Source organism: Oryzias latipes, chromosome 23 (assembly GCF_053564925.1).
Source record: "Oryzias latipes strain Hd-rR chromosome 23, Olatipes_Hd-rR_3.1".
Lineage (NCBI taxonomy): Eukaryota > Metazoa > Chordata > Actinopteri > Beloniformes > Adrianichthyidae > Oryzias > Oryzias latipes.
In genome coordinates, this window is record NC_136259.1 from 13,665,991 (window position 1) to 13,691,439 (window position 25,449).

The 25,449-nt window shown below is 43.2% G+C and overlaps 1 protein-coding gene across 5 annotated transcripts; it reads right to left on the bottom strand.

The window, feature by feature from the left end:
• Positions 1–1,664: 1,664 nt before the first annotated feature.
• On the bottom strand, positions 1,665–25,047 carry ipo8 (importin 8). Of its 5 annotated transcripts, none has more exons than XM_078942297.1 (25): positions 24,818–25,047; positions 23,572–23,653; positions 21,926–22,082; positions 21,664–21,822; positions 21,292–21,448; positions 21,077–21,166; positions 18,115–18,206; positions 17,962–18,046; positions 17,064–17,198; positions 15,073–15,172; positions 13,891–13,967; positions 13,366–13,482; positions 13,006–13,095; positions 11,462–11,627; positions 10,929–11,089; positions 8,754–8,879; positions 8,612–8,678; positions 7,123–7,248; positions 6,480–6,577; positions 6,305–6,400; positions 4,641–4,861; positions 3,617–3,822; positions 2,736–2,957; positions 2,248–2,377; positions 1,665–2,158 (listed from the first exon to the last, which is right to left on the bottom strand). In XM_078942297.1, coding segments are annotated over exons 1-25 (3,045 nt in total). In that variant the 5' UTR covers positions 24,902–25,047; the 3' UTR covers positions 1,665–2,157. The 5 variants fall into 5 exon arrangements, with proteins under 5 accessions (XP_078798423.1, XP_078798422.1, XP_023808030.1 ...); XM_078942296.1 differs by having other exon boundaries at positions 8,603–8,678; XM_023952262.2 differs by having other exon boundaries at positions 8,603–8,678; positions 13,006–13,089; positions 18,115–18,209.
• Positions 25,048–25,449: the final 402 nt, after the last annotated feature.

The window sequence follows — 25,449 nt, forward strand, 5'->3', positions numbered from 1 at the left end:
AAGTTAAGATCACAGTTTATTAAATATACAATTTTTTCAGAATACAAAGAAATCCATTTTAAAATAACGAATGCAAGGAACTAGTACACGTACATTTTGTTTTTACAGAAAATAACAGTTCTTTCTGTGACATAAATATAGAAAGCCATAATCATATGTGTTTTGAATGTATATGTGTTAACAGTCTTTGGGAGGATTTTTTTCTTGGTGCTCCTCAAAGTTTCCCTTTCCTATTTCTATTCAATTACAAAAGCACATCATATATTTTGGAGTAGTTTCGGGTGATAATCTATTTGATTTGAAATTCAATGCTTTATTAATATCTAGGAAATTTTTCATCCATACGAGCAGATTTTCAAAAACCAAACCATTATTCAATACATTTTATAAAGAGATCAGTTTATATTTTAAATCTCTGAAATTAATAAAAAAACAAAAATGCAATAAAACTGTCTATTTTCATTGAAGATTACATGTTGTATGACAATCCCCAGTACATTTGTTTACATATTTTTCTTTTATTTGTATTTTATTCTTTTTGAGCGTTATGTATATGTTTGTTTGAAGTTCAATTAAAAAGAAAAGAAATTCAAAACCTGTTCTTTTCCGTCACCCTGGCTTTGAATGACTTCTCGCGTGAGTTGGTTTCTTTGCATTCATTATTTAATGGAAACAGACTAAATGGGAAATTAACTTGTTGACATTTCAAGAATTTCAATAAGGTTTTGCACACATGTAATGGAAGCACAGCTACTGTTCTATGTTTTGGGTCTTCTATGTTTGGCACCACTTAGGTGTCCCTGGTCTGATTCATTCATTGTACAGAGGTTGCATCCATCTCTTTAGTTTCACTTGCAGCTTGTTTTCATTTCTTTAGGTTCAGAGTCAGTCTGTAGAGACTAATAATCTCTTTTGTTTTAGTGTCATTCTGTACGGAGGCTGTTTTCATGTCTTATATTTCTGGGTTCATGTTTTTAGCTTCGGTCTTTACAGAGACTGCTTTTGTCATTTTTAGATCTTAAAGAGCAGAACTTGCTCTGATGTCCTGTGATTGATCAGTTTTTCTCCAGAAGCAAATAAGAACAGGATCCAGGACCTTTTACAGTTCCAGCTAAGAGCATCCATAGAGGCCTAATTCGGAACCACAAACCCAGCTTTAGACACGAGTCCATGCGTTTGTGCTTCAGTCACAAAGCTGCTGCTGAAAACGTATCCTCCACTGACCTGGCCTTAGGCAGCTTTGGCTGAACCATGGCAATCCTGGCACAAGTCAGTGGTGCCGAGCATCGAATAACCCTACACCAGCGTTTCCAAACCCTGAAAGATCCCTATTCCCTGATTCAATTGGTTTATTTATAAGTTGACTCCCTGCTGATATCAATTAGCAGGCCGGCTGTGGTGCAGCGGTAGGGCGGTCGACCCATGCTCGTAAGATTGAAGGTTTGATTGCCGCCTTGCACCACCATAAGTCGAAGTGTCCGTGGGCAAGACACTGAAGCCCCCCTTGCCTCTGGTGGTAGGCGGGTGCCTGTGTTTGGCAGCAGAGCCGCCACCAGCGTGTGAATGTGTGAGTGACTGTAAAGCGCTTTGTCCTTGTAGGTATAAAAGTATACGCCAATTAGCTCTGTCCAATAACAATCAGGGCATTCTAGACAAGAAAGGGAGACAGTTTTATCTTTTATTACTTTGTTCTGAGAAAGGTTACAAAAACAAACCCCAGAAACAAAAAAACGTGTTTCCCCTTTGTGACATTTCAAATATGTAACACACAAGCAGGGGACTTCCACCTCCAATCATGGAGTCCATTTGTCCTCTGAACACAAGCTCCCTCCGGACGGCGTGGCCTGATCCTCGAAGGGGCGCGCCACATTAGACGGCGAGCTTTAGCTGCAGGGTGAAGACGGGAGCCACAGAACTCCGCTGTCCCGTGGTCACAGCCCTAGGTCCTGTCCCAGTAAAGGAATATCTCAGCAAGGGTTCTGCAGACACCAGCAGGTCATCATCCCCCCACACAGCCCTGCTGGCTCGTAGGACCTGCTTCTGCTAACATCCACTAAACCTGAAGGGGTCTGAGACTTCAGACTTAAGTGAAACCAAGTTCAGGTCCAAGCAGCTGGTCTTTTTTTTTGTCTGTGTGTCCAAAAACCTCCTCTGAGCTCTGAAAGCAGAAAGAAGAGATCAGACCAGAATGAGATGAGGAGCAGAATGAGCTCCTCATCCTAAAGACGCTCACTGCTCCAAACTTACCAATGACCAGTGGAGGCAGCGCTCCTCCTCTGCTGGGAGACGCTGTAGATCTCCTGCAGCTGCTGCTTCTGCTCCTCACTGAGTCCAGCCGTCAGACACTGGTACCAGGCTGTGTCTGCACTCTGGATTCCTGACAGCACAAAAGTCAGGAAGTCAGATTGGGAAATATTCAGGAGTTGCAGTAAGTTTTCATTGGGTGTTTCATTATCTTCTGGAAAACAGAGGATGCTCTTTTACACATTCTGACTGTACTGATTAAAGCTGAAATCACTGATAAAACACTCAATTCCTTCAATTGACACGTCCACAACTACATTCAACGTCTGATTCAACGTGAGTCAGTTAACGGGTCTATATCACGCAAAATTTTGAGTTTATTATAAAGTTCATTCTTCATGAAAACAACCTCAAAGGTCTGCAGGAGTTTTCATGGGTTTCTGCGTCTTGACGTTTGATGCTAACGCCCGTCAGAGCCGGCTCATACTCACTCAGCAAGGCGCAGGTAAAGAACTCATACTCGTCCTCTCCATTATCATAGTCCAGAGAGGTGCTGTATTCCTCCAGAGGTGTACCCTCAAAGCCGTCCTCCTCCCAGTAATCCTCTTCATCGTCATCATCATCCTCCCCTCCACGTCCTGCTGTGGTGCTGGACTGCTGATGTGTGGCATCTCGGTTCTCGTTCACCTCATCTTCATCACTAGGAATCTCCTCTGCTCACACAGGAAAGAGTGGAGCTTTCAGACAAGCAGAGCTCACTTTAGACAAAAACTGTAACCACAAGGGGCCACGACCCAGTCCTTCAGTGTCCCAAGTCTGGATGATTTAAACAAAACAGAATCAAATATGGGAATAACATCTACATCTGTCATAGCTTGAGTTAACAACCAACCACCACAGAGTAGTGTTGACCTACAGGCTAGAAACGGAACTAAAGTTGGTGGAAGACAGAGAGGAAGGCAGGAGTGAAGGACTGCAGGAACTTTGATGAAGAAATGATGACATGATGGAAAGAGGACAAGTGGATGAGCAGCAATTGCTTTGAGGATGCTTCTGGAGAAGAACAGAGTAGTTCAGAAGGAACTACCTTGAATGAAGGTCAGCTGAAGTAGGACCGAGTATCTGTTTGTAAACGAGAGGAACTGAAGAAGAACAGTGAGGTTACAGGGAGCAGAGGTGGAGGACTACTTGGAAGTGAAAGCAGGTGATTCACTGTGACAACCTCTAAAGGGAGGAGCCGAAAAGAAAAGAAACTGATGACATTTGTGTGTTTCCTTCTGCTTCTCCTACTGACATGCAGCGGCGAGAGCTGCAGAGGACACCGACTTGCAGTGTCTTTCTAACCCTGACTGTCACCGCTGTCTCCTCCTACCGTTCTGGTCTTCATCCTGAGCCGCTGCGTTGGCCAGGAGGTGTGGCTTATTGATGAGACGCGATGTCTGCAGGTGCTTCAGGCCCAGGAACAGCAACAGGATGGAAGGCACGATTTGACCAGCGACCGCCTGCAGGGCTGCAGGACGGCTGGGCAGCTCCATCAACACACTCAGGCCAATGATGCACATCTTCCGGTCGTGGAGTCTGAAGACAGAGGAAGCATCCGTTCCCATGAAGGGAAGCTGGGGGACTGTCAACACACTCTGCTGGTGCTAAAACAAATTTTAATTTCCCTAGAATCAGCTTTTTTTTTTTTTTTTTTTTTACATCTGAACAGTAACCTACACTTTTTTACTGCATTAACTCATTTAAGATCTTTATCCAACATTTTGCTCCAAAAACAGAAGGACGTCTGCATTTCACATTTGTTCTTGCTCTGCATGATTCAAACATAATAATCCTTCTCAAATTATAATGTTCCTTGTTTTGTTTTTTTAAATGCCAGCACTCTCATGGGAAAACTCTTTTAAAAGCAAAAAATGAATTTAAACATTCTTATATGCAGAATATCCGCAAATTTTAAAGTATCTGATTTTTTATTTAAATGGGGCATTTTTGAATTCACCAAAACCAACTTTATTTCTTACTCTCTAGCTCTCTTTTGAATTTTAATTATTGGATCAATAATAACTGTCGCTTCTTTTCTTGGTGTGTATTGAGGATAACAATGAAAATCCATCCATGTAATCTGTTGATCTCTTATATAGGTCTTAACATTTAAGATAACACGTCCTTTTTGGAATGATCTGGACTGAATGGAAATATAATATCTGTAGAAAATCTAAATAAATAAAGGACTTGGTTAGATTTTTTTTTGGCTGCTTTTTAAATAGATTGAAATGAACTGAATACACTGGACTCTGAGGATAATTTGTCTGGATTTGAATCAAAGTTGCATACATTTACACACTAAAGCCCCCTCAGAGCCACTTTTCAGCATCTTCATGGCATCACAGACTCACCCCAGGAAAAACTCTGTGTCGTTCATCCACTGGTTGATGAAGTGGGTGGTGACAGGCTGTGGGCTGTTGGGCAGCTGCATGTTGTCCATAGTGTGCACCAGCAGGGCGGGGTTGTAGTACAGAGCAGCAATGGCCACCTGCAGACACATGGTTCTCAGCTCGTTGGACTTCACGCCCCGCATCAAGCGCTCCAAGGCCGCCTCCACAAAGAGAGGGACGCACTGCAAACAGGAAGTAGACATCGGCTGAAAGGATCTCCTGCTGTAAATATCTTTTCAGACGGAGCAGAAGAGGGAGCAGGCAGGTCGACACGGACAAGAAGGAGACACGTCTGAAAGAAGGCGATTAGTTTGTTAAAAGAAAGTGAAAATCCAAAATGTTGACAGAAGAGGATTGATAAAAAAGCTATGAAAGCTGCAAAATGGTAAAAGGCTAAAGCAGCTAAAATACAAAGGTGTTGCAAAAACATGTCAAGGATAAACAATGCTACAATGATCAATAAAACTGCTGATAAACATGATCCGAATCCACATTAATACATGTTTTTTGTTCATGAATGACAACAAAAAGACCGTTTCACCAAAGAACCGTTTCTTCATACCATGTTCTTCATTCACTACTTCTTATTTGCTGCCTGAGGTAGCAATCACACCTGTCTTTTATTTTCAACTTTCATTTCATTTGGACTCTGTCACATCGTCTCAGGAAATGATCAACGCCAAGCCTGTTCCCCTTTGACCAGTTTATCTGCATGTTTTCAGGTTTCTGCCCTCCACAGTGTTTCCCTCGTTTATCGCTAACCCAAAGACCCAAAAGACGAAATCTGCAAAGTAGAATTAGAGTTAAGGCTGTAAAACTCCTCACTACACATTTCATCCACTTTTCCCAGACAGACATAAACATTTTTATACTTTCTCAAACGTACTTTTCTCAGTTTAATACAATGAAAACAAAGATCTGATCGCGATCAAACATTTTACGTAAATTTGGCAAACTGAAAGCATTCTGTACAGGAGACACGGCAGGGATGGATTGACAAAACCTACAGCCAATCAGGATACAGAACTCAGTGAAATGTTGAAAAATTTCTCTGAAAATAGCGAAACATCCTGCGACAGACTGGCAACCTGTCCAGGGTGTACCCTGGCTTTGCCCACAAGTGACCCCAAAAGGGATAAAATGGCAGAAGATGAATGAATGAATGAATGAATGAATGAATGAATGAATGAATGAATGAATAGCGAAATATCAAGACTGCAAAAGGTGAACCGCGATATAGCGAGGGAAGACTTTACCACCTCTTTGGACGGATGTTTTCTATGACCCCTGCTATGTTTACTGGACCTGGGTTTGGATGTTGATTCTTCACTACTGCTCTGACAAAATTTCCACCTCTGCATGTCACCAAACCTTAGCTCACACATCTGCTTCATGTTCCCTGGACTCTCCTCTATCATGTATCCCCTTATGGACAGAAGTTCCTACTGGGACGGCTATTCCCAGTCCTCAATAAACTCTTCGCTTTTCTGCTGAGCTTGTATTTTCTTTCGGTCCAGCACCAGAACTTAACATTTTTAAATACTAACCTAAAACATATTATAGTAGTTATAAAGGATTAAAGTACCAAAGTGAGAAAATCTCCCAAAACACAAAGGTTCTCTGACCTGGTCGATCCCTCTGCCTCTGCATTGCAGGATGATTACTTCCAAAAGTTTGGCAGCGTGACACTCGGCGTCCTCACCCTCATCCGCCACAAGCACCTGGAGAGAGGGATGCGCACAGCGGTTACCACGGCAACTAGAGAGCTGCAGAAAAAGCTCAACAAGCTTCTAGCCAGACCTTTTTGCACATGCTGTAGATGACCTCCAAGTGTTTTGGGTTGGACAGAAGCATGTCTGTGTCCACAGTAACATAGTTGTGCAAAAGAGGCATCATATCTAGAAGACAAAAACAGTGGATGACTTTATTTCATGCCTCACACATTTCTTTTTCCTGAAACCATAAGTGTGAGTCAAGAAAACGTCAGGTGTGGTCAGATGAACTCATCCCGACCAGATCAACCCCTGACTCAGAGAAATTTACATCTTTGAAAAGCTCAAGTGTCGTTTAACCCCTTAACCCCACAGCTTTAGCTCCAGTGTTTCTAGCGGATTCTGAAGCGGAGAAAAGTTACAGTAGGTCAAAGAGCGTGTGTTATTTAGGCGCCAACTCCAGTGTTGAAGACTTAACAGACATTTTTCCAACATTGTCAGTGTGGCATTGTGATTCATCTTAATGTGTGTGTGTTTGGGGGGGGGGGGGGGGGGGGGGTGAATGTCACATCAAGTTTGTCTAGCCAATTAATAATACTGTCAGCCAAAATGATCTTTTCTCAAGTCATCGTTATCCAAAGATGTGTCCATGCTTTGATTGACTCATAAATTCATTACTATAAAAAAAACTTTATTATATCCACAACTGTAAGGTTTTACTAAGAAGGTACCTGTGAAATAATCAAAGCAATCGTGCTGAAAGACCTCGTACAGAACGCCCAGCAGCTGCCACATCTGGGGCGAGATGGCCTGACAGGTCAGGCCAAACGCCAGGGACAGGATCTCCTCATAAAACTCTGCAGCAGGCAGGAAACAAAACACAAGGACGGATTCAGACGACTCTGTGCCCCGAAAACCAGGACTCCGCTAGAGAAGCTGCCACAGGGAGCATCCAACACTCAAGTAACCTGTATGGGGGGAGCAGGAAACGGGGTGGCACAGGGACATAATCACAACTTCTATTTCGATATTTTCATACAAATGGACTCTTGGAAACCTGGTTAGAGTGTTTAAACAGCCTGGTTTTCCTAATCCTCTGCTAACAAAAGACATGAGTCAGTTTCTGGTGGTCTCTCTTTTTTCACATAAAAGTAAAAGAGAATATGTAGAAAGGAAAAAAATGGACAAATACAGCAGGACCAGAACATTCCACCACAGCTAGAATGAAGAAAATAAATGCTGCAATGTCACAGCAGGGCTAGAACAACGTCTCCTGAGACCTGCGTCTTGACGAATAGCAGTTGATGCTAAGAAGAACACGAAGAAGACAGAACATTGGGCTTTCTGCACTACTCATAGAAGAAGAGCAATGCAAGAAGGGCAAAGGAGAAGATGTTGGGTAAATAGCCAGTTTATTTACCCCCGAGCCACCAGGCGGGCATCATTCCTGCCTGACTTACGGTTGTCTACATTCATGACTTCGCCAACATTTGAAGGCAACTAATATAGAAGATTCTGCCGACGCCTTCGTATTGCGTGGTGGCAGTTGTTTTTGTGACCTTAACATGACGGAGAGAGAACATAATCATAAACATCCCTTTCAGCTGATAATGACCCAGGTGAAACTGGTTCGGTTTGTTTGGGTTTCAGAACACGGCTGTAGATGGATGGAAGAATAAACCTGAGACCACCATTCTTATTAAGAGAAGGTTTATCCTTCTTGACAAAGATGGCTTCTTTCACTCCTCGCTCAAACCATCTTTTTCTCTGGCTAAAATTCGGACCTCACTGTCCTCGAAGGAGTGGTTTGTGGCCTTCAGGTGGAGGTGAACTGCAGACTCAGGTCCACTTGAGTGGGCTCTGCTATGTTCATTAAACCTTCATTAAAACTTCTCTAATTCAAATGTATTTTACAAAAGCAAGCATAGATGAACTGCAGTAACAAACGTCAACAATAGGGGGAGGTAGCACATTGTCCCATCTGCAGCTCCAAATAATAGAAGAAACAGGAACAAAGTTCTGACACAGTCACAGACACTCATGTGAAGAGTGTCCTAGCAGTAGAAACTGAAGTCCCAGATTCTATCAAACCTACCCCACCGGTGTGAAAGCTTTTCTGAGCTGCATAAGGAAGGTCCTGTGGACAAACTGAGGAAACCTCAGCCTCAGAGCAGGAGGAGTGGGAAACACACGACAACCCCACAAACACACCTGCCATACCTATGATGGGCTTCTGCAGGACCAGGCCAATAACCTGCAAACAGATGCTCTCCAGCTGCTGAGTGACCTGCAAGGAGCGGTAAGGCATGTCAGCAAGGGGCCTTCTCACAGCTGACAAACAGCCAGAGGTTGCATGCATTACCTCCTTGTGGTCCTCCATGACAGTCAGGATGGTGTCTATTGTGCTGAGAAGTCCCAGAGCCATGACGGTCTTGTCTTCATTCTCCTCATACTCCTCACTCTGAAGGACTCTTGTGAAGATCTCTGACTGTAAAATACACAACACAACATACTTTCCTTTCCATCCATCCATCCATAATTGTGTTTGTTCAGGAAGCTGGAGCAGGAGTCCACAGAAAGGACCTCTTTCTCCCACAGTTCACATCACTGAGGACCATTGACTGTATAATAAAACTGGACGGATCGTGTGTGATGAACCGGAATGCCTTGTTTCCCGTTCAAACCAAATGAAGTAAATTCTGTCACTGTGCTTCTGACCAGACGTCCTCTGAGCTCTAGCTGAGTCTACGTTTCTATGGCAACCACGTTACCAATCAGGACTGAGCATGTCATTAGGTGTTCAACGCCAGGCCACCCATGTTTTTATTAAGGCATCTGATTGGTCAGTTTATAACTTGAATAACTTGCGCCCAGTTTGAATACACCCCAAGTATTATTTTGTGTTTAACAGAACTGTGTAAATAAGGACGTTTAAATCTGAACACAGCAGATATGGAAGACTGAATAAACAGAAAACTGAACTTAATTTCGGATTGATTTGCTTATTCATTTTTAATTTGTTTATGTATTGGTTGATTGATTGAGAGTTTTGTTAGTACATTTGTACAGAAAACAATAAATATTGCAGTGCAGTTATTGGTTGGTAGGAAGGAAAGCACCCGAGGAAGTTCTACACAACTTGTTCACACCAGGGTCCTTATTCTTCTTATTTTTTGTTAAAAAAAACATCAAAAGATTGGATTTTTAAAAATGTATTTCTGATTTTAAATTGGCATCGGCTCCCAGACACCCCCGAGCTGCGTGCACGTGCATGCGCTGAGTTTACAGCCCAGCCTCGATGCCTTCAGTGGCCCCAAGGTAAATTGAGTCTGAGACCCTGAGACCCCTGCCTTAAGGTAAATCTAGCCAACAAGCGTTCCTTTACTGTAAACCTGTGCTTCTCAAATAATGGGAAGCGATGCCAGGGGGGGCGCTCGGTGGTGGCGGTTTATGCACAGGTAATACGGGCAATTTTCCGGTTCGCAAATTTAACGTGGGGACGGTGGTGACAGCGGCTCAGTGTTTGGAAAAAAATCTGGTCCACTATTGGTTTCCTATTGTCTGTTCTATCACAGAGTTTGTAAAAGCCTGTAAAGCCTGTAAACCTTTGAATCCCCGTCCCTGCAGCTGCTCTACTGTCACACGCGGCTGCGTGAGTGAGAGCGAAAGGGGAGGGGTGGTGTGGGCTCTGACTGCCAGGTGAAACAGGGCACACGGAGGAGAGCTGCCTGTTGCCCAACACCAGGATCACAGAGTGCATTTAGATTCCTCAGCTCATGCTAATAATGTCATTCTTTATGAATTATTGTAGACATTATAATGTGTCTTTATTTTCCATCAATGTTTTCTTTGTTTGCCTGTCGTTTAGTTCGTGTGAACAGACAGAAAGACAGCAGGTAATGCAGGAAAACAGCTGCACTTTAAGATCATAAATAAACAATCCATCATTTAAAAAAAATCTGCACAATGTTTTTTACCTATTCCTTCAGACTAAAAACGTTAAATAATTTGGTGCTGTTACTGTTTCAGATCAATTTAGATTTAATATTATTTCTTAATTGAATTATTTTTCTAAGCATCAAATGGTTCAGTTGGTCAAAATGTTTCTAGTTTAAATAAGGACTTACAGATTATTTTTAATTTCAGGCACTTTAAGCTTCTTTTCTGTTTTACACTACAACAGGGTTTCTGTGTGGCTAAATAAAGTTAATATTTGTTGAAAGTGGATTTATGTTAATTTTTTCTTTTGTTAATGTTAAAAGAAACAATTTTAGGTATAATTACACAATTTTCATAGATACTTATCTAATATATTGTCACCGTGCGAGTATGTATGTGTGTATGGGGGGTGGGGGGTTATGGGGGGGGGGGGGGGGGGGGGGCTGGGGCGCGAAACATTTTCTTTTTCCTAGGGGGGGCCTGGCAAAAGATAATTGAGAAACACTGCTGTAAACCATGTCAAAGATTTTCCCCCAGTGATCCCAAAACATCCAAAGTCACAGAGCATTGCGCCACGAGCCAGTTGGGCCCCTCCTACCAGGTTCTGCGTCATGTCCACAGCGATGGCGGCCATCTCCTGATTGTACACACAGATCATCTTCTGGATGACGTTTGTGAGGTCGTCGTTCTCCGTCTCTCTGATAACATGAAGCAGCTCCTGCATCACCGGACGAATGTACGGCCTGATGTAAAGCTTGGCTGCACAGTCACACACACACACACATACAGTGTAAGCAGAGAGCTCTTTTTTTTTCTGAATCTCAGAAGTTCACAAAACTGGTATTCTGCTTCATGGTTTGTGCAAAGTCTGACTGAGCCAAAAGGATGAAGTTAGCCTCTGATTTGTAGCTTTCCTGTGGTAGGAAAGGTGCTATAGAAAACATTTTGCTTACTTACTTCCTTTTTGGCTGTAATTGATATGCTTTTGCCAAATACAAACTCCAAACTTTTGGCACGTTTACGTCGCAAATAATCAAATACCAAAGACATATATCTCAGAATCAAGAGACTTTCTTGAGCCACAAAGCCGACCTTGCTGAGTGATGTCTTTCCCAGCTCCCCTGCTCGTACCTTGTTCCTGGTTGCTGACCAGCGTCTGCAGAGCGATGGCTGCTTCCACCTTTACAGGCATCTCTTTGTCATCGAGCAGGTCCTGCTTGACCAGCTCCACAGCGTTCCTCAGCGCCACTTCATCGTGGAAGCGCAGGAGGCTGAAGCAGTGCAGCATCCAGCACGACTGCAGGACACAAACACAGTCAGGTCAGTGCGGTATAGTCTACAGGCTACACTTGCAATGTGTGATATTAGTGATAAAACTGCTATGACGATATGACTTGAGATAAATAAACAAAAAGCAAAAACAACTAATAAATCATTTCTATTTCACTGCAACCGTTTTATTTAAATGATAGTTAGCATCAATTAATTTAAGTTATACAGCAAGTTATCTCAACAGAAGATAGGTAAGAACTTGTATGTCAGGAAAACACAATGATCTACCTTTCTGCTAGTACTGACTCAAACTTATACGGACAACAATTAGGAACAATATGGGTACCGTAATTGCCGGGCTATAGAGCGCACCTGATTACCAGCTGCACCCACCCAATTTAATGAGGATTAACCACTTTTTACATACACAAACCACACTTGTATACAAGCCGCATGTTGTGACAATTCAATTGGCACATCATTGAGACCACAGTAGTCTCAGAGAGAACGAGTAGCCAGTAATTTAGCCTATTTATGAGTCTTAGGGGTTTAAGGCGGGGCTAACCCCCGGTTCGCCACACTGTGTTGTAGATTGAGGATGTATATGTGCTGAAACCGCGTGCGTGTTTAAGAAGGAGCAGGGAGCTGCAGCGGAACGCGAGAGCAGCTCTCCCCTCCTCCCGCCTGTAACACGGTATCAATGTGGAAATAACAGGGCTGGTTAAAAAAACATACCAATTAAAGAGAGCATGATGACTTATAAGCATGCGCGGCATGCGCCTATGCGCGGCGAGCGCAAGAAGTTTCCTTCCACAACAGTGAAGGAAACTTCTGGCACGCAGCAGACCGGCTTTTCCAAACCCGTTGGTGACGGTGCATTTTTTCACACTGCTTTTAACGATTCCTTCTAACTTGAAAGCTGCATCATATTGTAGTGGCAGTCACGTGCACGTTAGGGCTAACGGCACCAAAGGATTATGGGATGCGGCTGAGCATGGGTGTTTCTTTTATTGCACCATGACTTAAGTATCTAAAAACTGAAGCGAGGTCCCTGCTGTTTGGCTGCTTGAGTGTGTGTCAAAGCAATCGCGCTTGTTGTTGGACAGAGAATCATGCAGGCAGTCTCTCCTCTGAGCCTGCCGGAGCGCTCCTAGTGGCCGTTAAATAAAAGCATAAATTAGCCGCATCATTGAATGAGCCGCAGGGTCGAAAATTGGTGACAAAAGTAGCGGCCTATAGTCCGGAAAATCCGGGAGTTTGAGCTGCTGACAGAGACAGTCCAATGTCCACACCGGATGCTAAAATCACGAGAACCCGCGTTCAGCACGTTCTTGAAAGCAAATCACATGCCCGGTATATGCGTAGAATCAAGAGACCAAATAGAAAACAGTCACTCAACTGACCCGGGCTCTCAGGTAACAGGAGGGGGAGTTCAGCAGAGGGAAGACGTAGTTCTGGAGCATCAGTTCCATCTGCTCCCTGTACACCTGTTTCTGCAGAGGAACACACTTGTAGTTGTCTGGTGGCAAATATTTCAATGTCTTTGTGTTTTTCTTTCTTTATGTCTCCAGCCTTAAACAAGAGGGAGTTTCATTCCAGCTGTCTTGACTGATCAATAATTTCACCCAAAACTCCATTCTGAGATGTGTTGGTCATTTCTTAAAACAGCAATCAAACAGAGACAATTCATATCTTCTTTTTTTTTGTTTGATGTTAGCTACAACACTGTTAATTGGATGTTGAAATGCCGCATCGCTCTGCACCTTCAGAAGGAGGTCAGCCAGAACGCCAATGCAATGCAACGCCCCGTCCTGCCTGCGGGGGTCAGCAGAGGGGTCCATCAGGGTGTGATGGCAGAACTCCATCATTTGAGGAAGAACCTGTCAATAAATAGATGATATTAAAACACAGCTAACGCAGAAACCTACAGACAAAATGTGCAAAGTTTAAATAAATAAAAAAACAAGTGACAGAATCTGTGAGTCAGACATTTTCTGTGGACACCAGGACAAGCCCCTTTCAGGCTACAGCTCCCATTTCTGACTGAGATTCTCTGGTTGTCCTGGCAGCTGTTTTTGCTTTAAATCATTAATTCAAGATTGATTTCTTCCATTTGGGTAAATGACCTTTAATGAGAACAGTAGTGGGGATAAATATATTCAAGATAAAGAAGACTACAGCTCCTTTACATCTTAAAAAGCCCTGCAGAGGTGGAAACAGCCCTGCTTCTGTCGTTCAGTGAGTGTTGATATCAAAACAGCAGTGATGTGTCAGTCAGGACTTCTGACCTGCCTCCTCTTGCGAGCAGCTTTACACAGGAGGCTCTGAGCGGCGGTCACGGGGAGGGCGTGGTCATCGTAGAGGTCTGCAGCAAACACGCAGAAAACACATAAACACAAAAGGAGCGTTTCAGTTGCTGTTGTTGAGAGTTGTTTGTGAGGGCTGTACAGTGTTGTTACAGCCTACAGTTACCACAAAATGAAGGGACTTAATACAGAAACGTTTCGGCGTCTCAGTGCGGGAAAGAGGGATGCTACAGTTTATTATTTGGTATCTGGTTATCAAGAGTAAATGACGTTTTTTTTCTCTCTATAAGCGATAGTGGATGTCGTTTATCACGACAAAATGGTCACACACAAAAAACGTATTTTTGCATGTAATTTTTGAAATCTGTGCAGTCATCCCTGAACTTTTTTCTTGGCAGCGGGGACCCAGAGGAAGGGTTAAGGTTAAGATTACGGTTAGGGTTAAACCACCAAACAGTTCCTGAGTGCGGCTGTTTCTGCAGCTCACCGCTCCTCCAGGGGATGGATCCAATGTGGAGAAGACATTCCACACAACTAGGAGCGGGACAGATAATGGAACTTGAACTTTAAGTTTACTCTAGAATATGTTGCGGCCAACAACAAAGGCCGTGGTCCATAACTTTGTCCTAAGAAGAACTTGAAAGAAAAATGTTTTTTTTTGTTTGCCTGAAGTAAACGTCCTTAAAGTCCCACTCCGATCATCTTTTAAAGTGTGGTAAACTGTTCCCAGTGGTTTTTAATTATGATTAGCGGTGCAACAAAAATGGCGAGGATTATCCCAGCTATCCTGCCGTACAGTTTGGATCCAGATTCCAGCCCAGAAAAGGAAAACAAATACATTCATGGATCTATTTGTCTGACAGTGGATGCATCAGAATGGAGCTGAGCAGGGAGCTTGTGACTTGCCCAGCATATTTTTGACATCACAAACTGCATTTCTTTTGTCTGCTCCTGATTCACAACGATTTGAATAAAGAAATACTCAGAAATTCAATTTTAAGCTGCATTTTCTTTAAATATGTCCTCGATCATCAAAAAAATGCCACGAGATGATGTTAAAAACACTTTTTTCAAGAGAGTGGGTCTTTAAAAGCTGCGTCAAAGACTTCTGCACAGGTGAGATGCTTCAGAGCAGAAACAGCAGAAGGATGCAGGAACACTTACTGAACTTCATGCGGACGTACTCATAGGGATCCTCCTGCCAAAGTCGCTCATCTTCATCTTTGTAGCACATTAGAGGGAAGATGACATCCTGGATGATCGTCTGCAGGAGAGAAAAGTTCTTCAGTGACTTTACCGAAGTAATCAGTAACTCGACATTGTGATCTGCCTACTCAGGAGGCTTTATATCTAAAGTTTACTTTCACACTGGAATAGCCCATTTGCCACATTCCCAACCCAGGAGAAAGAAAAAGAAGGTCTAATATATATAAAAAAGAAAAAAATCTGGACTGGATGCCTAAATAAAAGTAGGTAAAACATTTGAAACGTTTGATTGACAGTTTGTGTAGCTCCCTTCCAGTGGTAGGAGTGTGCACTTCCAACAAGCTCACTCTTGATTGGAGAGAGTGGTTGCCATAGAAATGTTGACTTGGTCGTCTCAGACCAATCACTGCTTACTGACGTTGTCTGACTCCAATATTGCGGCGTCTGTACCGCCAAAAAAAATGGCGACTGAATTGACTTCATCTAAACAGAGCATGAACCAAGTCATTTTCTATGGGTGACATCACACTTGGTCCAGTTCTCATATACAGTCAATGGAATAGCCTCTACTGAATGGTGACAAAGGCCACCTTCTGGCAAAAATGCCCCCCTCAGTCTTCAACAACACCAAACCCACATAGTATTGCCCCTAATAATGGCTCTAAGGTTTCAGATATTGACCAAGTTAGTCCAAGTGGGAGAGTGTCCAGCCAAAAACTGGGAGATCTTGCAAGAAACTGTATTTCGAGACAGAAAAATTAGTCATTCTAGCACAGGGGTCGGGAACCTTTTGGGCCGAGAGCCATAAACGCCACATATTTTTAAATGTAATTTTGAAAGAGCCATACAATAATGTAGTGTCCCTTTCCCACACTGAGGCACCGAGACTTAACCTTTTTTAGGTTCTTTATTCTGGTTACTATAGACCGCAATAAACGCCGTACAAATAATTCAGCAACTCCTCAATCTCTCCCGCCATGACGAGAGCGCTTCTCCCAACTTTATATTCCCTCACTGCCTCAACAGCCCTTCCATTTCCCTTATTCGGCCCATAGCTGAACCCCATTGGTCCAAACTCCCCAACGACAGGCTGAGCAACAGAACTGAGGGCCAATCAGATCTCTGCATGATACGTTCAATGAACCCCGGAATTTATAACACAACCCAACAGCCACCCAGTTAAACTCAGTCCGCTGCAATATGTTTAAAAATAAAGATACAAGTGAATGTGTGCATTTGATGTAATTTGAACACTTTTAAAGTACAATAAGTCTGTGGATTTTTTTTAATAACATTGTTATGATGTTGCTAATAAATGAGTATTTCTTAGCATTAATGTGACTTCTGGTGCTTCATGTTGGTTTTGCTGATGGTCTTGTCTGGTTGATACGTGGTGAGTTTCAGCTTCATGCAGCCGTTGAGACTTCCATCCGTTATACGTGATCGTAGGTTGGTCTGAATGTTCTTTAGATGTGAGAAAGATTGCTCACATGCATACGTGGAGCCAAACACACACTCACACGCTGCAGTATGTGACGGGTTGTGTGTTTTAAGTTATGACAATGTGCCCCCCCCCCCCCCTCTTTCTTCCTCACACATCCCATGCCTGCAAATGTGCGCTCTTTCTCAGAGACGGGAGCGCGCAGTTGCAGGCACGGCAATTCACAGGTTTCCGGCTGGTAAAAACTCTGGGAAATAATAGATAATAGTAAACTGATAGTGCTGGGGCAACTTTTTTTTTTCTCCAAGCACCGCTACTACTGCGCGCCCCTCTGGCATCGCATCGCGCCCGAGAAGGACTGGTCTAATGAAAAAAAGATTTTATAATTAAAGATTTGTCTGCGAGCCAGATGTGACCATCAAGAGAGCCATATATGGCTCGCGAGCCATAGGTTCCAGACCCCTGCTCTAGCATTTGACATTTCGTGATCTCTAATGTGTTTGTCTACCTGCATGTGTGGCTTTATGTGTTTCCAGGTCAGCGAGTGAGACAGGCCCTGACTGAGGTAGTTCAGGCAGAGCTGCAGGACTCGAGGGGTAACATAGTGCCGCTGACGGTGCTGGTCCACCACCTTCAGCAGGACCTGCATCAACAGAACAGCAGGATAAAGAAGAGCTTGAAACGGGACAGAGGAACAAGAGCCTGTTTACCGTTCACTGAGATTCAGGATAATCCAGGGGACCTCAGCTGAGTCTAAAATTCAGCTACCACCGTCAGTAACAAGTTCATCTGAGCCCCTTCCTCAGTTCTGACAGCTAATGGAGAATTAAGGATGGTAATGCTGTGATCTCAGAGGTGTGGCTAAAAGTTTGATGGAAGTCAAGAAAGCCTCTATGAGGAAATGGAGAAACCTCTAAACTTAAACTTTGACGTCTTTGTCCAGTTCACATCTCCATGACACAAACAAGAACCTTTCATTCCTGTTTGGTGTGGTTCAGAGGTGCCCCCCAACCACATCTGCTCACATGACATTAATGAACATAAATAAGCCCCACCTCTGACGCATTGAGAGCCACATAACATGAATTCTCCTGAAGAACTTGGATGAACAGCCAAACATTTTCTAGATGAGTGTTTCCCAACCCTGGTCCCTGGGGGCACACTGTCCTGTATTTATTCAATCCAACCTGTTCAAACACACCTGCCTTTGATGACTGTCATTTTCAGGCTCCTGCCGAGATCACCTAAATGAGGTGTAAGCAGGGTAACATGGAAAACACTGCTCTAGATCAACCTTTAAAGTCAAAAGAATCCTGTGGTCCAGAGCTGTAGGACGAAGCTCACAGTCGGTGCATCACCTGCGGTCACCAGCGTCTCTCGCCATCAGTTCAGGGGCTTGACGTTACCTGCTGGATGCCAACGGCGTACGTCTTCAAGAAGAAATCTGCAAACTCGCTGTAGTCTTGCGTCACATTGCCTGGGCTCCCATACCTGCATCCAGATCAGAAACATGAGATCGGCAGAAATGCCACCAACCCTCAATGTTCCGAGCGGCTCACCGCTCAAACAGCCTGGTCAGGATGCGCATCGCCCACTTCTTACACTTCCACCAGGCCAGCTCAGGACGATCATCCTCATCCACCTCCAGGGTCTCCTGACACACAGCGAGAGGGTTCGCTCACATTTACCGGAACTTCAGTTTTCCAAACCGGAAAACTCGCCAGTACTTCAAAGATCTGAGGTCATTTCATATCTTTATGCATACAATCCCATGAACATATTAGGACTGACCCTGCTTACATTTTTTTTCATAAAACACATAAATTGATATTTGATCTTAATTTTACAAGTTTTGAGATATGTTCAAGTAAAAAAAGGATGTTAAAGTGGGCTGCATGGTGGTGTAGTGGTTAGCACCCTCGCTTCACCAAGGGAAGGCCCTAGTTCAAATCCTGGCTGGGTTCTTTCAATGTGGAGTTTGCATCTTCTCCTAGATCAGGGGTCTGCAACCTGCAACCATAGTTTGAGTGACAATATCCTCAAATAATTTGCTTTTTTTCCTCCACGGGGTCATAAGGAAAGGGTCCAATCACGCAGTGCGGTTACTCTGTCCCCGCCAATCTATATTTCTGTGTCAGCTTTCAATGATCGGACAGTTTAAATTCATGTGCACCGTAGGAAAAGAAAAAAACAAAGTTTGCCACGGTGAAAGGAAAACTGTCATAATTCCCCTGTGAAACTTGCAGGTGAGATGACAGGTGGGATGATATGAGCGCATGCCTGTGGATGGAACGGGAGCTCGTGCGTGAGCGGGAAATGTGCAAAGCTGATCCACGAGCTGCACATGTTTATGACTACACAGCTGTTCTTTTGGTCATGTTTTTGGCGTCGCCGTGGCTGACATTTATTAAGTCATAAGTTCAGTTTGCTGAAAAGTGACCAAGCCAAGTCAGATAAGGGCCGGTTTATACTCCACTGGTTCTTACTAATGTTGGCCGGTTTGATCGCAACCGTCCGGTGAACTTCTATGTGGCGTTTTCAGTTATCAAGTGATGTGATCGTCTCTGGCGTTTATTGTTAACATGAAGTCCCGCTCAGAGACCTGCACAGGTCAAGAGGAGGAAGTGGTGGGTTTGTCCACTAAACAGAAGCAGGCAACACAAAGGGGGAAAAAATGTAAAAAGGAACGAATTGCTTTCTCTAGTGCTGCAAGATGTGAAATATAAGACACATCTTTCCACTTATTTGCTCTGTTTTCTGTCCAGTTGTCTGCTCGCTGTGTCTGTGTGTGAGGTTCAGCATTTCTAATAACTTTTCATTTCATCATCTTCGGTGTTAAAAGACATTTTTCTAGCCAGTTTCCTCCGTCATCCTGTACTGTGATTGCTGAAATAAATTCAAGTTACATAAACCGATTTGCATGGGATTGCACTGCGGGCGTAAAATTCACCAGCAGGTGTCACTGTCTGCAGCCACTGGTCATTCCGCTCCGATGGTCATGTGACCACTGCGACCCGAGCGATTACAAATCACTGTAAAGTCTAAACCAGCTCTTAAGCCCAGACTTTCTTTCTGTTCTGCCAAATGTCCACATGAAATGTGAACACATTTTTAAACAAAACTACAGCTGATCGCCACTCCATTTACTGAGGATGACAACAATGAAGAATGACGCTGTTCAATAGTGGAAAACGTATATTACTCTGATAAGCATACTAAGAAAAAAGTAAAAAACCTCTCACTTTACATGCAATAAAAGCACCATCACAGAATTAACTTGAATTGAGTTACTCCTCATAATGTAACAGAAGATGACTAAGCCAAAATACGCCTGTTTCTTTTTCATGTTAATGGTTGTGAAGTTCTTAGAAATATATATATTTTGTTCTAACGTATCCAGTCCTATTGCTGCAGGTATGACATACCACAAAAGCAGTACTTTTTGTTTCAAACTAACATACCGTAGTTACTACACTATTTCAACTTTGCCCTATTTTCTTTTTAATATTGTAATGAAAGCCTTTTTTAACTTGATGTAAATATATATTTTAAAAATAGCGTTTTGACCTGCTGTTTGCAAATTAAATACAAGTTATCATTTATTGAAAATTTGCATTTCTTTGCTGTTGACATTATAGTTGGTTACAGAGAGAACTTGCAATCAATACCGAGTCTTATGCTGTCTAATGGTGTTAAATGATGATGTTTATGTCCATTAAATAATTACAGGCAAATTCGTGTTTTTGTTTGTTTTTTTATCGTAAGAACCACGTTTTTAATCTACTGTTTCTTACGGTGGCCCTGAAGTGCAAATCACATCAAAAAAAAAAAACAATAAGAAACCCGAAAGGTAGGAACTATGGCTCATGGCTGATTGGATGATAATATCCAGTGTGGCTTCATTTCAAATAAACTGATAGACAAACATCATCATCCAATCAGTGATGTCCCAAAATACCTTCCTTTACCAGTTTCTGTAAAAAAGAAAAAAAAAACATTTCGGGAAACAAAAGCAAAGCCTAGAAATCTTATTGAAAAGTTAATAAATAAACCCACAGAGGAAACTGCAAAAGGTAGGTAGTATGGGATGTCCTGACTAGATTTATCCATCATTTTAATTGAAAGTTATTATAAAGCGATACTGGATTTTTTTTTGTAATTCTGTTTTGGTTTCTGGAATTTTGCTTTGATTTCTAAAATTCAGTGCCTTTTATTATTTGTTTGGCTTTTTTAATCGTCGTGATCTTTAAAGTGTTTCTGCGTCGAGTGATTTGTTGATGTGATTTAAACTTCAGGGCCACCGTAGTTTCTGCATGCGAGTTGCATTAATATAAAATCCATTTCAAGGCTAATACTTGATCACTACATTGGTTGGCTGCCGACTGACCTCCAGTGTGAGCAAAGTGAGGAGAAACAGTTCGTTTCAGAGAGATGAGGACACATGAGTCATCTGCATTACGAGTGTGTGTTTTTAAAACACCCTGACGGATCATCAATGATGCCTTCAGGGGTGGTTCTTACAGCAGGAACGTCTCTGTCCATCGTAGACCGGAAGACCTCCATCCACTGCGTCATCACGGTGTTGCTGATAAGCTGGAGAGGCAGCGAGTACTGCAGGAGAGCAGCAAACACCATCATCTTCCTCACCCTTTGATTCTGAGACACACAACTCTCCAAAAGCTTTGAAGGAAAGGCTGCAAGGATTTCCATCACCAGTGGTGTTTCTACGCACACACCTGTACGAGGGCATGGAAGACCTTGAGGATCTGCTTCTGGACGAGGACGGAGAAGATGGTGCTGTCGACCAACAGCTGGCTGATGAGCTGCTGGATTCTCGGCAGGAAGATCTGCATGGCTGCCAGCAGCGGCTGCCGCTCCTCTGCCTTCCTGTATCTACGACACCACAGACATGCATGAGCGTGCACGCGCACACACACACACAACGAAACCCAGAATTTATCAGGTAAGAATCAGAGAAACAACAAAAACGGAACCATTCTCAGGTCTGAGCTGTGACAGCATGTGGTACTTCCTGGAGCTTCAAACCACTGTGAAGACTGAGGCCTCAGCTTCAGCAGATATGAGCCACACACACTCTGGGTACTCACTCATATGTTTTAACCAGCTGGTAGAGCGCCAGCAGGCTGCCGTACCAGCCGCTGGTGTTTTGAGACTGCAGGTACATGCTTATCTTGTCCACAACGGCGGTCCAGCGGCCCGGGAAGTCATGCTTGATGATGATTCTCAGACAGACCGTCAGCTGAGCCCTGGTAGAAAGTTCAGATGTTTCACTTGGTGAGATGTGTCAGATGTGGACTTCAGGAAACTACCGTCCTGACTGCAGCGCAGAGCAGCTGTGTGTGAGCGTACCGTATGGATTCGGGACTGCGGATGATTGCTTCCACCATGTGATCCCTGATCTGCTGCCGGTCATTCTCATGAATGTTGAAGGGGAAGACGACCTCACCCACGCAGGGCTCCCTGTCCTGCCAGTACTGACTCACCATGTTCTTCAGGTAGATGGCCGCTGAGAACACACACGTGCAAAACACACACAAAAGCACACACACAGTTGTTTAGGCACAGATGTTTTTTTGGTGTCATTAATCGTAGATGTCAGGCGTCATAACATCTTTGGAGCTAAACAAGTTAAAGCACACGTGTAGTTTGAACATCTCATATTACACTCATGGGACCTGCTGTCAAATGTCTCCCCTCCATTTCAAAGCCTTAGGGCTTCACTAATCACAGTTTTAAAAGGCCTATATCATGCAAAATCTACCTTTTTGAGCTTTTAAGAGTATTATAGTGTTCATTCACAAAAAAAAGCTCCAAAGAATTAAGTTATTCTGATCCAGTCACTCATTTCCGAAGACCTGCTTTTTGAGCACCAGCCCCTCCCAACCTATGAAAACAAGTGGGTCCTCACATTGTGACATCACAAAGTGAGGAACCGCCCCTTTGAGGAAGAGTCTGTGTTGCCAGCCCCGCCTCAGGCTAACACACACGCCCACTTTCTCTGTGGAACTGAAGATTATCGGCTACACGCTTTTATTTTATATGTACAATGCGCACGTCTATCTTTGTTTGGATGTTGTTAAAGGTTTAAAAACAGCATCATATAAATTGCATCACATCACTGAAATTGCATTGCGTAACTCCTCACTACATCAGAATTACTCTTCTAAACATTTTCCTTAGTCACATTTCTGCTTCTGGAAATTTTCATGCGGATGGTAGTTTTTCCACTGATCTTCTGGGCTTTGGTTCAATCCCAGGTCAACCGAGATCCTCACTCTTAAGCAGACCAAAGTTAAAGACCCACTCCGATGCAAAGGATGCTTTTGCTGTTTTTAACATGTTTTTGTAACTTTCTTTTTAGTAGTAATAATAGTTGAGATATACCGATGATGTAAATAACTGGCCTCTCTCATCTTTTTAAGTGGAAGAAATTTCACAACTGGTGACTGACTAAATACCTTTTAGCCCTGTAGATAAAGAAAATTAAGATTAAAATCACATTTCTGAGTTTTTTTTATTCATATGGTTGTAAATCAGCAGCAGATTAATATATTTAGTTTAAAAAAGATCGTATTTGTGACAGAAATACACTGGGCAGGACACACGCTCCCTACTGTGACGTCTCAGAAACAGGGAGGGGAAGGAGGGCGGGGCTACTCTGCGCCAACAGTCCCGCCCACAACTCAGAGGTGAATTTCTGATGAACTCCTGCCTCTCTGCAGTAACTGTTGTTTTTGATTTGGGCTAAAAATGCTATTTAAAAGACCACTGAGAACGCTTTTAAAATAAATTAGAAGCTGATAGGAGTGGGACGTTAGCTTGTTTGATCTGCACTGGAGTACAGATGAGCTTTTACACTGAGCAAACCAAGTGAATTATTTAAGGAACCCTTCTCATTTCTGATGTTTGACGGCAGTTTTTTTTTTTTTCAAGCTCTAATCTGAAGGTAAGGGCTGTTTGGAGCGAGGTCAGAGATGATTAGGGGGAGGTCTCACCTGCCTGCCGGACAGGAAACTCCACCTGCTCAGACATGATGATCTGCAGTAGAGTTGGGGCGAAGTTTATAATCTTGTAGGACTGAAACACAAACAAGTGCATTTTAAATGACAATTTTGATAAATGTTCAACCAGTTTTACTCAAATTATTACTGAAAACGACTTCAGAGAGTCTGAAGATGCTGCTGGAGAGACAGAGCAGAGCAAACAGAGAAGACCTCACTGTGTGTGAATTCTCATGAATGTCTGTGTCAAAAAGAGTCAAAGGTTAAAGTTCTTTTTTTTAAAGATGATGCCTAAAAGCGTGGGATCCATCAGAATAGATCCAACGCATGTGTTACAGCTGTGGCCGTATTTAGTGTTTTTTTTTTTCTTTTTGTTATGTGTTGTATTTCTAATAATAAACTTTATTTTTATGGCACTTTTCAAAATCCAGATTACAAAGTGCTGTACAATTAATATGAGACAAAATCAGTATTAAAAACATCTGTATCAGAGTGGGACCTCTGTGTTTTTGTGCATCTTTGTCTGTTTGTGTCTGATTATTTTCAGGTGTGGTGCTGGAAAAGCTGATGGAGGCAGCATATAAATGCACCAACTGGGCCTCCAGCCTGCTAGGCAGGAGCCTTGCAGCACCCTCCTCACTTCAGTGGTCGCTTTTTTTTGCCAACTGGTACATAGAATCACACAGAGACAATTAAAAATGAAAACTGCAAAACAAAATTACGGAGCACATTACAATTAATCACAAACTTAGATTGGGGAGCATCTAAATTTGGGGATCCTGTTTTATGCTGATGATACTCTGTTCAGGGCAGGGGGGTCCAAACTTTAGGTAAAGAAGGTCAGATTTGGTGAGATGAAAATGTTTGAGGGCCTGACATACTTTAACTATTTAGAAAATCCTGAAACACCAGACCAGACTGTTTAGCGTTCCCGAATCGTGTTTCAGGCGGCATGTTTACTTTGAGTCATGCTTAATGACGCGGCCTCGAGGCGGACTTTCTCAAACTACAGTCCGAGAACCGAACCCCGGCCGGCACCGGCTGGATGTTCCGCTCGGGCCGGCCGCAGAAGAATTGCTCTCTCGGTTCGGACGTCCACATGATAACTCGCACACTAATTTCATCATACCGAACTAAAAACCAATACCAAAGCTCGGCCTGCCACCTCATCTAGTAACACCTGCACCTAACGGACCAAGTCCGTCCAGGACACTTAAGGCGCAAACGGTTCGGATCCCACCTGGTTGAGCTCATTCTCTGCCGCTATCCTCAAATTTGGGTCAATTGTTCCTTTCAGAGCTTGGATAATCCGATTCGGATCCATCAGGACTTTGTACCAAGAAGGGGTTGTGTTATTGTGGACCAGTATTTCTAAAATTATTCAACTAGAGTTTCTTGGTTCTGTTCTTCAGCGGCCCGAACACCAAGTCACAAACTTCCGACTTTTCCCTTCAGCGTAAAAGAAAATTGTTCCCAGAAGACTGTCAACTTATGGTGCAATGGCAGCCGGACTCTTAAATTGAAAGAATCGCACTTAAGCTTCCTTTCAAAGTCCTGCCTCTTGTTCAGGGCATCAACTTCTTCCTGCTCCTGATTGAGTTGAGAATATGACCCGGGGTTCGCTGCTGCCCCTGGTGGCCTCTTGGAATAAATTAACAGTGGACAGGGGCGCTGCTAAATTTTGCGGGGCCTTGGTCAAACTTGAACTGATAGCTCCACCAGCCACAGTTCTTTTAAGGTGAAACAAGATAATACAGTATGCAGCCCATCAGGGGGTTATTCCAGAAAGCAGGTTATGCTAGCTCCCACAGTAAGTTTGAGGCTAAAGAAGTGTATAACCTCAGCTTTCGGTTCCAAAAACAGAGGTATGTT